At 42.3% G+C, this 15,685-nt stretch overlaps 1 protein-coding gene across 3 annotated transcripts in view; it reads right to left on the reverse strand.

Moving 5' to 3' along the window:
* Positions 1 to 15,685, reverse strand: part of LOC140122445 (glypican-5-like) — a 165,811-nt gene that overhangs the window by 108,172 nt on the left and 41,954 nt on the right. For 2 of the 3 annotated variants that reach the window (XM_072143316.1, XM_072143317.1), the window contains exons 4-6: positions 11,775 to 11,902; positions 11,394 to 11,453; positions 3,958 to 4,083 (exon numbers count right to left, since the gene is read on the reverse strand). In XM_072143316.1, coding sequence (XP_071999417.1) covers positions 3,958 to 4,083; positions 11,394 to 11,453; positions 11,775 to 11,902 — 314 coding nt within the window. The remainder of the gene's footprint in view (positions 1 to 3,957; positions 4,084 to 11,393; positions 11,454 to 11,774; positions 11,903 to 15,685) is intronic. The other variant, XM_072143318.1, reaches the window with a different exon arrangement.

Here is a 15,685-nt window from a genome sequence, read left to right on the forward strand (position 1 = left end):
CATTTTCAACTGCAGGTTCTGTCATATGTGCTCTCCTCCCGCTCTATACTGTGATACAGAATGTGGGATGTCTCATCCTAAAACTCTGCTTCTATCACGTCACCATCTTCAGCTTTATCCCAGAACTTTTTCCCTTCAGCAGACACTGATATATCCTCTGTACGATCCCCGTCTCATCTGCAGTCATAGATATGTCCACCATATACTGCATGTGCTGTATTTATGCTCTGCTTTCCCCTTATACTGTGATACAGTCTGTGAGATCTCTTGTGAGATTCTGCAAAAATATACAAATAAGATTTCCAGAAAGAGATAATGAAAACCACGCCTCTTTGACATTAAAACCAAACCAGTATATCTATTCCAGAAGGAACAAATTCCCAACTATGGAAAGCGCTGTTGCGTCTCTTCAGCATAGTGTAGGGAACTGGTTTGGCTGAGCGAGAGGAAATTGACTAGGGTCAGAAAGTAAAAGTTCTCCTTACGGAAAATTTGGCAATTGAGGCCGTCTTGTAGGTATGTGGAGACTTAAAGGATTCACAGTCATTAGAAAACCAAAGCTTCTGAACCCAAGATCAGAAGCAGTGTGTACAACATGGGTTCCATGGGTTCCCTGTTTGCGCATTGTATGTGTGACATAGCAATTTATATATTTCCAAGAAGATTAAGCTAAGCACAACACAAGAAAAGACTCTTGATGCAGAGATGTCCTTGTAGACAACCCTCAGTCACAAACCATTATGTCCACATGGATTATCCATTTATAGCTACATGAATAGATGTCTCTTCCATGGAATTTAAGATACATGGTTTCATCTCTCTTCTCCTTTGTAACGCTCTGAAGTCCTAATGTATAAAATTAAACTTATCATGGAACATTCCTGTCCCCACACATCATACAGTGGGTACGTAAAGTATTCAGGGTGCAGTCACACGTAGCAGTTACAAGAGCATGGCAATTACTTTTGAGGTGGTTTTAGGTACAGTTTTGTTAATTTAACAGGTGAAAGATATGAACTGAACGGGGGAATTTGATTTTGAAGGAGAAACTTGTTCAACTAATGTCATTCACCTGTTCATTTGATGTCTATCACTTGTTAAAATAAGAAATTGCACCTAAAACCACCTCAAAACTAATTGCGATGCAGTTTTAACTGCAATGTGTGACCCCCACCCTCAGAGCCCTTTATATGTTTCACTCTTTGCTTCATTTCAGGAAATTGGTAAGTTAAAAAAAAGTATTCAGACCCTTTGCTGTGACATTCATACTTAACTCACATGCTGTCCATTCTTTCTGATCCTCCTTGAGATGGTTCTAGTCCTTCATTGGAGTCCAGTTGTGTTTAATTAAACTGATTTGATTGGATTAGGAAAGGCCCACCCCTGTCTACATAAGACCTCACAGCTCATAGTGCATGTCAGACCACATGAGAATCATGAAGTCTAAGGAACTGCCTCAGAGACAAAATTGTGGCAAGGCACAGATCAGGCCAAGGGTACAAAAGAATTTCTGCAGCATTCAATGTTCCTAAGAGACAGTGGCCTCCATAATCCTTAAATGGAAAAAGTTTGTGAAAACTCTTCCTCGATCTGGCTGTCCAGACAAACTAAGCAATCGTGGGAGAAGCCATTGATGTTCCACTAGGGAATTCTGGGAAAATATGCAAATAAGTTTCTCAAAATGGGATAAGGAAAACTATGCCTCTTTTAGCTCCTTTGTAAGGCAGCCCCTTGACATCAAGCATGACTTTTTCCGTAAGGAGAGCTCTTTCCAACTCTTGTCAGAAGCCTCTCACTCAAACTAGTTCCCTACACTGTACTGAAGAGGTGAAAACAAATTGAAACAGTCCTGTCTACAGTTCCTTCTGGAATAGATATACTGGTTTGGCTTTAATCCTGCATCATGTCATTAGGCTTTCTGAAAGTCATACATGATGTCAAGGGGGCTGCCATACAAGGTAGCTAAAATATGTGTAGTTTTCATTATCCTGTCCTGGAAAATGTATTTGCATATTTTCCCAGAATCCCCTAGTTGAGCTTCAATGGCTATAAGAGACCACACACCTACAAGGCAGCCTTAAAGGGGGTTTTCCATGTAAGAAAATCCTCAAATCTCAACCCCCTAGTGATGTAAAAACAATAAAGATAATCTTTAAAGGGGTTATCCGGTTTTAAAAAATATGTTATGGCCGGGCTGGGGAGGGCTAGTTAAACATAATAAACATGGACTTACCTCCTCCGGCGCCGCTGATGTCCCGCGCCGCGGTCCCTTCGATCCGTGCCCCTGTTTGTTTACAGGGGCACGGAAGCCGCGCAAAGGGAGCTTCCGGTCCACGATGTGGACGGCTCCTCCCATCCGTCCCTATCTCTCAGCGTTGTAAGCGCTGGCAGATGGTGCGCATGGGAGCTTCCGGCCGGCCGGAAGCTCCCTGTGCGCACTTGTAATGAAACCGGCGCACAGAGAAGACCGGCCGCGGCGCGGGACATCGGCAGCACCGGAGGAGGTAAGTACATGTTTATTGTGTTTAAATAGCCCTCCCCAGCACGGCCATAAAAAAAATTTTAAACCCGGATAACCCCTTTAACCCATTACTTCATCAATGTAAGATTCCAGGGAGTGGGGGCGCTGACTCTCGAAGCAGATGCATTATGATCTATCTAGTTCTGTGAGCTGACAATGTGGTTAGATAATCAGGGTACAAGGTTTTTACACACTTTCATTTACCTTCTGAACATTGTACTAGTATCTAAAGCATAGAGAGATGAGACAGATCAGAGATGATGAGATGCCTATTACACACAATGTCAGCTCTACTACATCTCTGCTATTCCACAACACACTAGATCTCCTGTGCCTTCCTCCCCCCATAAATAACTTATCTGTCTGTAGCTTGTAGTACTGCCTGCAGGAAATCAGTGTGAGCTCCGTCCTGGACTTCAGGGGGCGGGGTAAAGTGCAGGGAGCAGAGACAGAGAGACATCTCCGTGAAGCCTCAGGCAAGATGGTACAGGGTCGTGTCTAGGGGTAACTGAAATTGTGTACACCAGGACTGATAGAGACAGGTCGGACTTATATCTGTGAAATGCTGTATTTTTGTTAATAACAGTGAATTAGAGAATGTGTTATTTTGTTATCCTGAGTACAATCTTGTCTTTTGGGAATACTCCTTTAAGGGTAGAACTCTTAATTCCTATCCCTATATTTTGCAAAAATAAACCCCTCCCCTGACCTATAGTCTGCCCTGCTTTGTTCAAGCTCTGACCTTACGCTATGAGAAGCAAGGATAGAACTGATAGATATGTCATGAGCTGTGAATGGTCAAACTAAAGCAACACAATGGCAAGTCATTTATAATTACGTTTTTTCATTGTGCATGTTCATAGCAAATAGTTTTACAAAGGTGTTCATGTCTTGTATGATGAATAAGGTAGGACACTTCTACCTGTACCGGCCATAGTTTTTATTTAAAGGGGTCTTCTAGGCTAAAAGGAAAGCCTCCTCAGAGGCCAGAAAAGCTGCAAACTACAAAAGAAGGCATATTTAGTCATGACATTGCTCTTATGCAATTAACACAGTCAGGGCCGCCATCAGGGGGGGTTTAGCGTGAATGTGTTCAGGGGGCCCTAAGTCACAGAAAACCCTCATCCCTTTCCAGGCACAGGGAACTCACTGTATACCCAGGGGTAGATGATCATTCTATGAGGCGCCCCAAAAATTTGTCCAAAAATTTTTCTAGTGGCGGTCCATAACACAGTGACAGACCACAGTGCTCCCAGGAGCCTTCCTACTTTGGGTCCGGAAGCTGAGATAACGGCACCATTGCCACTGAAATGGAGTCCCAGCAGGTAAGTATGCCTTATTTTTATATTTTAAACTTCTCTAGGTTATTAATGGATCCATCATTTCCAAGGTTTCCCACAAAGCTGAAAGACATTACTAGAAAGATATGTCCTTACCTCTCCACCACATCTTCTCCATTCCAACATGTTGAGCCGTCTCTTACTGCCAGATCCCCATCACATAAACGTTCTGCTAACGTGGTATAAAATGTCCTTGATGGTTTCACGTGCTTGATGAAATCCCTGAAATACACACAGGCCGATCATCCAATGACACTTTTATCCTCTGAATTTGTCCTATTTTTATAATAAAAATCTCATCTTATTAAATAGTTAAATGGGAAATGCACTAGAAGTGTGCACTGCAGGACGGAGGGAATGAAGTGTTAGGACACTAAGGGAGGGAATTCATCAAATACCAGCGAATCATGTGAATAATGACATCCACGCCTATACCATAACGCCAAATACAAGCAGACACCGGGTTGCGCATACAATAAGTTGAATTTGTATGTAAGTCGGAACTGTATATTTTATAATTGTAACTCCAGCCAAATTCTTTTTTGGTCTCTGTGACAATTGAATTAAAAATGTTGGATTGTCATGAGAACCAGAATTAACACTAAATCTTCATTACAGACGCCTGTGATAACTGTTATAGCTATTTATTGTAGTCTAGGGCTAAAGTACAGTAAATTACCAACATCCAGAGGTCCATTTGTAATTAGGGGTCGTCTGTAAGTCGGGTGTTCTTAAGTAGGGGACCGCCTGTATATCAGGAGGCCCTGTCTGGTGTAGATTTGCAAAATAACCCATTCCTGTTCCTGCCCCACTCTGGCCCACTCCGCACACCACCGGGCACACCACATTTACACACATTTGGGTGCACCAGCATTTGCGATTATTTCAGGACTTGCCCTCCATTCTCTGATAAGACTTCATGCAGATAGAAAGCACAACATCCCTGCAGCTCATCACTAGTATCATTGTATTGTGTTATTATCCCACATGATATAAGTGACACATGGATGAACACTCTGATGCCTGACACTGCTACAGGTTCTGTATTACAGCTCCTTACAGCTATGAGGTCATACAACCGTAACTGGTATATTTTATAATTCCATCTGATCGTTGTAGTCTGGGACTATAGTAACATCCAGAGACTTCACCAGAGGTCACAGGGGGCAGAGAGGTCCGTAATTAGGAGTTGTCTGTATGTTGGGTGTCCTTAAGAAGGGGACTGCCTGTACACAAAATGTTTAACATAATGGAGTTCATTTACTAAGGGTTGCGCTGCTCACTTTTGTCGGACTGTTCTCCTTTTTTCGGGGATTGTACGGGATTTTGGCACATGAAAACCAGCTGCACTGCTTCACGCAACACAATTTAGGGGGCGGGTCATCGGACAATCTGAATGATTCAGACTGAGCGCAGGATTTAACTTTCAAATTGTGTAGCAAGACAATGCACTGACATGCACCAGGAAGAAGAAGGTGAACGGACCTGAGCGGGGAAGCGACACATGTAGTATATCGGGGCACGATCTTAGTGAATTGCGGCACAGTGCTTCATCGTTAGGCAATGCACTTTTAGTGAACTCCAGCCGTTTCATCTTAATTAAAGGGATAGATGTCTAATTTCAAAGTATTATATAACACTAACACAAAATTTCTGAGAAATCTTTCATTCAGTCAGTATATGAGTCCATATAAGTTCATAGCTGAAATGTATACCGATGTAAATCTTCCTAAAGATTTGCTAATTAAAAAAAAAAAAAGTCCCATCCACACTGTGGCAAAAAATAAAGAAAATTCCTCAATACTTCCAGCAGAGGGCAGACCTAGGTAATGGCTTATAAAACCCTGTACTGCATAAGCATCACTGCTGTAGAAGTTATTGATACACCAAGGGGGACATGTATCTTATTTTTTTTTCTATGGTGTATAATTGAGACTTTTTTGCGCCTTATGTATGATCCTGTCTTTTTACATATGATACATATTAAGTTTTTCCTATCATGGCAGGGGCAACTTTTGACTTTTTTTTTAGACTTTTTGTTGCAAATGTCTCAAATTCACATGGATAGAAGCCAACGTGAGGGGGTTATGTGCAGGAGTAGACACTACTGTAAATTTTGGATGTGAGGCCATAGCGTTTATGTCGTGCTTTGAAACGCACCAACACAGCTGAGAAGAGGAGATTTGCCTAATTACGTTGCTCTTAACATTTGTGTTTACAAACACAATGGGGGTCATTTACTAAGGTCGGAATCGCTCTTTTTCATCGGGTTTCCGGAAAATTACCGGTTTGCGCTCAATTGCCCCAGGTTTTTGGTGCACGAGATAGGATTGTGGCGCATCGGCACCGGCATGCATGCGACGGAAATCGGGGGGGGGGAGGGCGGGGCTGTCGGAAAAAACCCGACGTATTCGGAAAAAACGCAGTATTTTTTAAAAAAATGTGTCGCTTTACACGTGCTTACCTGCGCCCAGGATAGGATGGTGAACTCCGGCAAACTCCGCCGGACTTCAGCGCAGCAGCAACACCTGGTGGACATCGGGCGCACTAGCTTAGTGAATCGCCGAAGACCCGAATCCTCAACGGAGAACGCGCCGCTGGATCGCGACAGGACTGGGTAAGTAAATGTGCCCCAATGTGAACAAATCATTAACATGTGTTAACATTGTGGTTATGCATGTGCTTTGTTAATACACTGTTAACTCATGCGTTAAATGTTATCACACCTGATTACACTTCTGGCAATGAAGAAAAATGCTTACAAACCAGCCAAGCGCATGGAAACATGTGAAAAGCATACGTTTCTACATTGCGTTTAAAAAAAACACAGCAAAAGCCACTGTGCAGCTGTACTGCAATAGTGAGATATTTAATCAATATATTCATACAAAATCTCCCTTCACAGCCTGGATGTGGCATAATGGAACATATACATTGGAGTCTGATCTATCTATCCGATCTAGTATATACCTTTCTTGCTATCTCTGCAGGGAGCCGCCTGGAGCAGGAAGGTGGCCATACACCCAGGATACACCCAGGATAGTGATCACAAATAATGTCAAACAGGCCTTACACAACCAAAAGGTGAACATTCACAGCTATTCCCCCACCTGCCCCACTCACATGCTTTTGTTCTTAATTGTAACATAGTAATGGAGGGAGGAGGAGGAAAGATCACACGCAAGAGGCGTGCATAGTTATGTAATGAGTGACCGCCGAACGGCTTATTTGTGATGCCCTAGAGCGCCAGAGACTAATTAGCATATTTTTAAAAAGCATCTTTCTCAGCCATGGGATTGTTCTGGGGCCAATGAGGAAAAGAACGGTGGCTCAGAGGTTAGCACTACAGCCTTGCAGTCCCATCCAGGTCAGCATCTGCAGGAATTTGTATGTTCTCTCCGTGTTTGCATGGGTTTCCTCAGGTTTCCTCCCACACTCCAAAAACATACTGGTCGGGTGATCAGATTGTGCGCCACATTGGGAACAGGGTCTGATTTGGCAAACTCTGTGCATCGCTATATAATAAAAGGAATCATTAATATTAGAAGAACCTTCATCAGCATGAAGACGCAGATATGCAAGTGAGTTCAGCTCAAATCCCACATTGTGCATGTGGTTGATTTTCTTAAAGGGTATAATCCTATGTTGTAGAATTGTTTCTAAAAATTCTGTGGATTCTCATGATCATAAATTGTAAGCTTAAAGGGAACCTCTCAGATATGCTGTCAGATGGGGTTTGTGGGGCATATCTGAGATGACAGGTTTCCTTTAAATAATGTGAAAATCGCAGTGTACAATCGCATCAGCCCTTAATGGTAACCCTGAAATATGTAGACAATGGCAAATCTTTAGGTTGTGGGATTCTAACCATGTGTAAAAAGGAGGAACATGACCCACAGTTTAGAAGAATAATTTGCTCTTGTGCACCTTTATGACACTTTCTCATCATTTAGAAAACTATTAAATAGGGCTGGCTAATTAAATTCATTAATTTACTTAATCTGAGCAATTCTGATTTTTAACAAAATTAACATAATGGGGCAGATTTACTTACCCGGTCCTGTCGCAATCCTGTGGTGCTTTGTCCGACGAGGATTCGGGTCTGGCGCGATTCACTAAGATGCGTCCGAGTTCCTGAATCCTTGGCTTCTGCGCTGAGGACCGCCTGAGTTCACCTGCTTTTTCCTGGTGCATGTGAGTGCTGAATCGTGCGACACATTTCCTTTTTTAAATTCCGCGGTTTGTCCGAATCCATCGGGTTGTCCGATGGCCACGTCCCCCTATTTCTGTCGCATGCAAGCCGGTGACGATGCGCAACAATCCGATCGTGTGCGCCAAAATCCCGGGGCAATTAAGGGCAAAAGAGAAATATTCAGGAAACCCGACGAAAGTGCGGCGTTCAGACCCTTAGTAAATTATCCCCATTGAGTTAACATTGGAGCTGGGATTCTTCCAGCTTTAATAATAATAATTCATTATTTATATAGTGCACACAGATTACACAGCACTGCACGGAGCTTGCCGAATTGTCCCCTGTCCCCAATGGGGCTCACAATCTAATCAACCTACCACTATCTTTTTTTTGGAGTGTGGGAGGAAACTGGAGGAGCCGGGGGAAACCCACGCAAACACAGAGAGAACATACAAACTCTTGGCAGATGTTGACCTGCATGGGACTTCTTGCTCTCCAGAGATACTTTATGAAGAACACTGAGATTTATGTTTTCAGGATAAGGGGGCAACATAGAAAAATAAGGGGCATAGAGAAGCAGGTAAGGGGCAACAAAATGAGTTGGGTGCTTGGAAAACAACAGGGGAGCCTAGAGAGGCGGAACAATGAGATTTTCATTTTATCATTGCCCAGCCCTACTACTTATATAAAAGGAAGCTGAAATGCAATGTGGCCCATTAAAAATAAAATTGGCAAAAAGTGAAGCCACTACAGAAAACTATGTATGTGCACTTTGCTGCACAGCCGGAAACATCCCTAGACACTCCGTATTCCCACTTGTTTATTCCCTGCTGTGAAATTAGTGCAAACCTATTCCACTGCTCTGTACAAAGAAGAAACTTGTGTGTTTCTTGTCCTCAGTGAACAGCTCCGAATGGCTCTATCCTAACAAAGACGCATCATTTATTTATGTCATTTGTCTGATAGAAATCTCTATTTCAACTGCTCATTAGAGACGCCTCTATTACTTCCTAATGGGCAATTTTTGTCAAGTATCCTATTTCTCATGAATTTAATAAGTTGGCAGCGTTGCCCAGAAACAAGTGCCAGAACTAGCAGGTGACTACTCTAGGACTGATAGAAATTCTGCTATTCTTATGTGTACGCTTTCATGTGGCAGCATAAGGCGTCAGCTATGACTAAAGACCTTTTATGGTCTGGATGTGTCGAATGATAGTGCAACGTCCCTGCCAATGCGCATGGCAGAGAAATTGCGAATAAGCCCTTTCTCTATGCAATACTTATAGAGGTAATTGAGCAGCGGTAGATTCTGCCTGGATGGGCAAGGGTTAAAAGCATGTTGATGTCATCATCCAATGATGTTCCACCTTTTGTAACTGGAGTGTGATTGGAGGAGGAGACCACCTGACTAGGGAGTAACTAAACCCTTAGTCAGGGGAGGAGTTAGCTCTCTTCAGGCCGAGCTCTCAACACAGGAGGAGCTCTGAGCAGATGCTCTGCACCTAGGCCTCTTAGGCCTCAGCAACCACAGAGAGCTACAGAGTGTTAGTCCACCTTCAGGGCTAACACTGAACCGTCACAGGACAAAGCTGCAGCTTCCAGGATTGGACACAGCTACATCCCAGCCTGCCCCTGCATCCAGGCTGGTGAGACAACTCCTGAGGTTCCTTCTCCAAGATCACTCCAGTACTGCACTTGTACCGAATCGTTTGGCGTGTTGTTACCGTTGGTTGAATAAAGAACTGTAAGTTACTTTTGTGCACAACATTGCCTCTGTCTGGTCCCTGCTACGGCTGTATCACCACCAAGGGCTCCCATCCATCTACCAGGGACACATACTACAGACTCTAAGGGCTGCCCCAGGGAGAACCAGCACCACAGCCTCTCCCTCCATATCATTTCTTGCCAACACCACCCTGCTGGAGACCTGCCAGGCTGTAGGACAGCCCTCCGATCCCCATACCAAGCACCGTGACACTAGCATGCCCTAGGCCGCAACCGCCAGCCACTCCGGTATTCTGGGCCCTGGCTGCCTCCAGGCCCGAAGAGAAGGCTAGGCCCTGGTGGGGGATGTTGCAATAGCCTTGAATTTTACTTGCTGTTATCTACCTATTTTTGGAAATAAAGCTAAAGCCACATTTTTATAAAATTTTGGAATGCTGACCATCGCTATTGCTTAAAGGAAATCTACCATTTGTTTTTATGCATTGTGAACCAAACATACCTTGAGAATGCTGTAGCAACACTGTATTCCTCGGATACGACCACCGCACACTCTGGCAGCGGTGGCCAGACATGCGCTATTGAGCCCTGCCTGACCACCGGGCTTCAGCAATCATTGTGGGACATGCAGTAACTCCCCGACATTTCACATACAAAAACCTTTTGTTTCTTTGTTCAATCAGCCCAGCAGAGGTGGTCGTATCCAAGGACACAGTCTTATTTCTAAGTGACCATATGACTACATTTATGAGAAATTATCTTCACACAGGTACATTTTTATAAAAATAATATCTAATTGAAGAAATGTTTATTTATGGTAGATTAATGAAACAGAATGTGAATGCCCAGATGAGAATACCCCCTCAATTCACAACCCAGTACAAACTAAGAAAATAAGATTGTCCTGGTTCACTTATTTTAATCTAAAATTTTAATTCCTAAAACCATATTTTGGATGTAGAGTAAACGTAGAGAAATGACCTCTAATGTGTCCAGTTCTTTTGAAAATACAACTTATAGTGGACCAACAGACTCCATTACAGTCAATTATTGGCTTTCTCAGTTGCAGTTGGTGACCTTCATCTGACAGATCCAACATTCTCATTATTTTAATTTTTCACGTTCCAAAAACTAAAAAGAAACGCAAAAATCCTAACCCAAACATGAACCCAGCCACAGACAAAAGGGTGGGACCAGGAATGTTTTCCTGAGGAAGTTCATTGAACAATGCTTCCTTCACCAAAATGAATGAACTGCTGATGCATGGTATAATAATGTCACAAATTACTTTTATGTTGGCACACTGGTCGATACACTCATACAAAATAACCACTGTAAGGTACTGTAATGTGAAACTATACACACTACCGCCTAAAACTAATTTTCACTCCGTTCTAGAAGAAAATATGTACCTGTCTACTGGAGATGAATGTATTTTACATGTTAATACCACACAGATGGATCAGCCAGGCTACACTGAGACAAGGAGCAGCCAAACATAATGTTATTGTCCAGCAGGAGGCTGAGGAGCACAAACATTCCAAGAGGCGCAACCAACAGCACCAAAGGGAGATGGAAAGATTGCAAGCGAGCAGCCAACCTACGGGGAATGTCTTACCGAGCGCTTCTTTTCAAACTGCTTGGCCTGTCTTTCTTCGAAGCCTTCAGAGGCAGAGATCTGGAGAGTTCAAGGTGGAATAAAGAGCACCACCCAATAGAAGGGAAGGAGTGTATCAGACAAAGAGCAGAAGAAACAAAGGAAAAAGTTAATCAAATGAAAAGGTGTATTTTATCTCACCCTACATGCAGTAGCAAAAGCATTCGGAGATGGAAGAAGATTCGAAGATCATGCACAGCAGAATCAAAAGTTTGAGAGAATCATTCATGAGATTGTTCAAGAATAGCGATGCAGAAGTAACATACAATGCAATGAACAAGAATGATCAAGACAAATACTGACAAGAACATTGTCTTATTTTTCGGATGACCCCTCGAATACCTTCTCAGATGTCCTAGAGAGTGGAGTTTAGAGATCGGAGGTTGTTCCATCACCTCTTCTTTCATGGTCTTCTCCTCAGACAGTTGCTTGAGAGGACTTTCTTGTAGTTCACCACACACCTTTTCTACCTTTAAGGAAACAAACCGAGATATAATGAGATACACAAAATGCCACCGCATCAGATAAGAACAATTTACTCTTTACTACTGGACATCATCAACATTTGTATTGACTTTTAGACATATCTTGTGTTATTCTCCATCCTTGGTGATGGTGAATTTATTTCACATCTATTTTAATTGTTATCAAAATGATTGTTCCTTCGTGAAAAAATGATCATTTCTTTAAAGTGACTACTACCTCTACAGAAAAAAATTGGCAATGGTTAAGGATTTTTATTCAATAGTCACCAGTCCATGAGAAAAGGCCTCTTTACATTAAGGAACAGTCCTAAAATAAGATTGATATTATCTTGATAAAAGTGTATTGTCAAATTGATGGCCAAATTTCTACTAAACTCTGTATAGTTGTAGGGAACACACCTATTTACCCTATTATCATTTGTTACGGCCAACCTTCTTTCATCTACAGGGTGGGCCATTGATATGGATACACCTAAATAAAATGGGAATGGTTGGTGATATCAACTTCCTGTTTGTGACACATTAGTATATGGGAGGGGGGAAACTTTTCAAGATGGATGTTGGCCATGGTGGCCATTTTGGATCCAACTTTTTTCCCAATGGGAAGATGGTTATGTAACACATCAAACTTATTGAGAATTTTACACAAAAAAAACAATGGTTTGGTGCTTGGTTTTAACATATTCTTTTATAAGTTATTTCCAGGTTTATGACCACTTATAAAGTGCTGCACATTGGGGCAGATTTACTTACCCGGCCCATTTGCGATCCAGCGGCGTGTTCTCTGCGCTGGATTTGGGTCCGGACGGGATTTATGATGGTAGTTCCTCCGCCGTCCACCAGGTGGCGCTGCTGCGCTGAAGTCCGCTGGAATGCCTCGAAATACACCGACCTATCCTGGATGAAGGTGAGTGAAATTTTCGCGACACAATTTTTTTTTTAAATGCGGCGGTTTTTCCGAATCCGTCGGGTTTTCGTTCGGCCACGCCCCCCGATTTCCATCGCGTGCATGCCGGGGCGGATGCGCCACAATCCGATCGCGTGCGCCAAAATCCCGGGGCAATTCAGGTACAATCAGCGCAAATCGGAAAATGATCCCCATTGTGTTGGATTGTCAATGCAACCCTCTTCTCCCACTGTTGACATACTGATAGCAAAACTACAGAAGAAATGCTAGCACAAGCTTCCAGTATGCAATTCAAATTCTGCACATCTCATATCTTCCCAGCATAGACATTGCCTTCAGATGACCTCAAAGGTTCAAGCCTTCCTACATGAACGGTTCCCTAGAAAGTGGAATGGTCATCGTGGGGCAGTTGAATTGCCACCAAGGTTCGTCTGAAGGGTCATCTATGCTGTGAAGATATGAGATGTGCAGCATCTGAAACAACATATACTGGAAGCCTGTGCTAGCATTTCTTCTGCAATGTTGCTATCAGTGGGTCAAGAGTGGGAGAAGAGGGTTGCATTGACAATCCAACACAATGTGCAGCACTTTGAACACATTTTATAAGTGGTCATAAACCTGTAAATAACTCATGAAAGAATACAGTTACGTTAAAACCAAGCACCAAACCATTGTTTTTCTTGTGGAATTTTATGCTTCCAATTGAAAAAAAAAAATTTGTTGTATCCAAAATGGCCACCACGCTCAACACTTATCTTGAAAAGTTCCCCCCTCCCATATACTAATGTGCCACAAACAGGAATTTGATATCCTACACTGTTCCCATTTTATTTAGGTGTATCCGTATAAATGGCCCACCCTGTATATCAGGTTGTTTTGGTCAAGGGTCTAAGTTTTGGACCCAAAACAAACTGACAGCTGAAGTAGCAGGGAGCAGATATCTCCATATCTGAGTTATTGCAGCTCAGGTCATTGAGGTTTTCGAACGTATCCACAGTCTTGATATGAAAAAAGCACTACATATACTCCAATTTTACCCCCAAAATATAGAATTTAAAACTTTTTGTGGAGCCCATGTTGGAGCCTATGACAAAGATATGAACGTAGCTTTAGCCTTTGTTCTTTTACATTCCCGCCGTGCTGTATTTTCTAACTCTTACATCTCTCCAGGACATTCAAAAATAGATTAAAGCTGTTCTTCTCAGGCTGGCGATTTTTATTAGACCTTTAACAGTAAAATTACAAAGAGGTTTAAGTTAAAATATCCAATAACATGAAATCAAAGTACTTTTATGACAGCTTGCTCCATCATAAATCCCAACTAGACCTTAAGTGGGTATAATAGGTATGGAAAAGGGATTGTAGCCACATAAAAATACTAGTGAGCAGATTATCTAATCAGTTTCTTAAAATGGTAAATGAAGACGCTACGTGTGAAACTTTCTGTACTTTCCAAATAGAGATGAGCAGATTGATTCAGTACAGTCAAATCCAATTTTCTTTCAATCTGCTCTCTGATTAACTAAAGTCTAGCAGATCCTTCAAAATGTGCATTGATTTCAAGGGACTTTTAATATTTATCATTGGTGTCCATTTGGTGTCCAAATTATTATCATTTTAGTTAAAACTGAACATAAAAGAGCGAGTAGTAGATCGAGAGCAAACTATAAAGGGTGTTCTGAAAGTGCCAAGTTCTTTGGTATAAAATGTAAGATCTCTGTTAATGTCGTTCAACTGTAGTCAAATGCATATTTTGTGAATCACTTGAGTCTTATGGTTTTCAGTTTCAAAATTATGGGAACCCCAGTCATGAGTCCCAGTGGTAACATCAAAGTAGCACCTGCAAAAACCTCAGAAATCAGATCCCTCACTGCAATGGGAAATATAGAAGAACAAAACACTCCCTAAAAGGAACTCGTATAATTCTTGTGTGTATATATCATCATCATCATAAAATATAAGCGATGCTTCACCTTCATATAGTGGAACATGTCTGTGGGTTTGTGCTGGAGGCATATGGAGGATTGCAGATATTACATATGTGCCTATATATCATGTGGCAACAATTGGTGCCCTGCAGCAAATCGCAAACTTCATCAGGGTATAATATGGGTGACCCCATTAGGGTGTTATACTGTCACCACAATAGCTCTCCCCCAATCCCACAAACAGTACCTTATTTTGTAATATGTATGCCCCCTGGAGGTCTTTTCAGCATATTTTTACGTTGCATCAGAAAGAAGTGAGGATAACTCTGCAGATACTACACCGTCTATTACTCGCAACCTTGTTTTACATCAAAACTAGTGCCCTGCTGATAAAGTTATCAGGGGCCGGTAATCTTGGAGACATGTATCTTCCGTAGACTGAAGCTTACGTAAGAATGTAATAATCCAGCTCCAGGACACTGTGCAAGACGAACAGACTGTACTGGAGAATTACTACACTTCTTTATAAATACAGATAAGTGGCCATATCTGTAACCTCAGGGGTGAGGGTGCCCAGCCTGCCCCTCAGACTCCAACAATCTCAGTAAGCAGAATAATAAAACGATTCAGGACAGAAACCAGCAGGCGCTTCAAGATTTGGGAAATGAGTGAAGTATTGGCACCAACAGGCCAGCTCAGCCTTCAGAGAAGCTTTCACGCTTGCTGAGGTCAGCTTGACTCTTCAATGTACTATGGGAGATGAATTTGTTCTAACAGACAGTGTATGACGGGTGTCACAGAGATATTTCTATGCGCTGAATAAAGACTTTTCATAAAAGCAAATATTATTCTACCCTTTGTGCTCTTGTTGCTGGAACAGCCAAGCGCTTTATGCCAAAATGGCTATGGTAAAGCTTGTTAACTCAGAATCCA

The sequence above is a fragment of the Engystomops pustulosus genome, chromosome 3 (assembly GCF_040894005.1).
Source record: "Engystomops pustulosus chromosome 3, aEngPut4.maternal, whole genome shotgun sequence".
In the NCBI taxonomy this organism is placed as follows: Eukaryota; Metazoa; Chordata; class Amphibia; order Anura; family Leptodactylidae; genus Engystomops; species Engystomops pustulosus.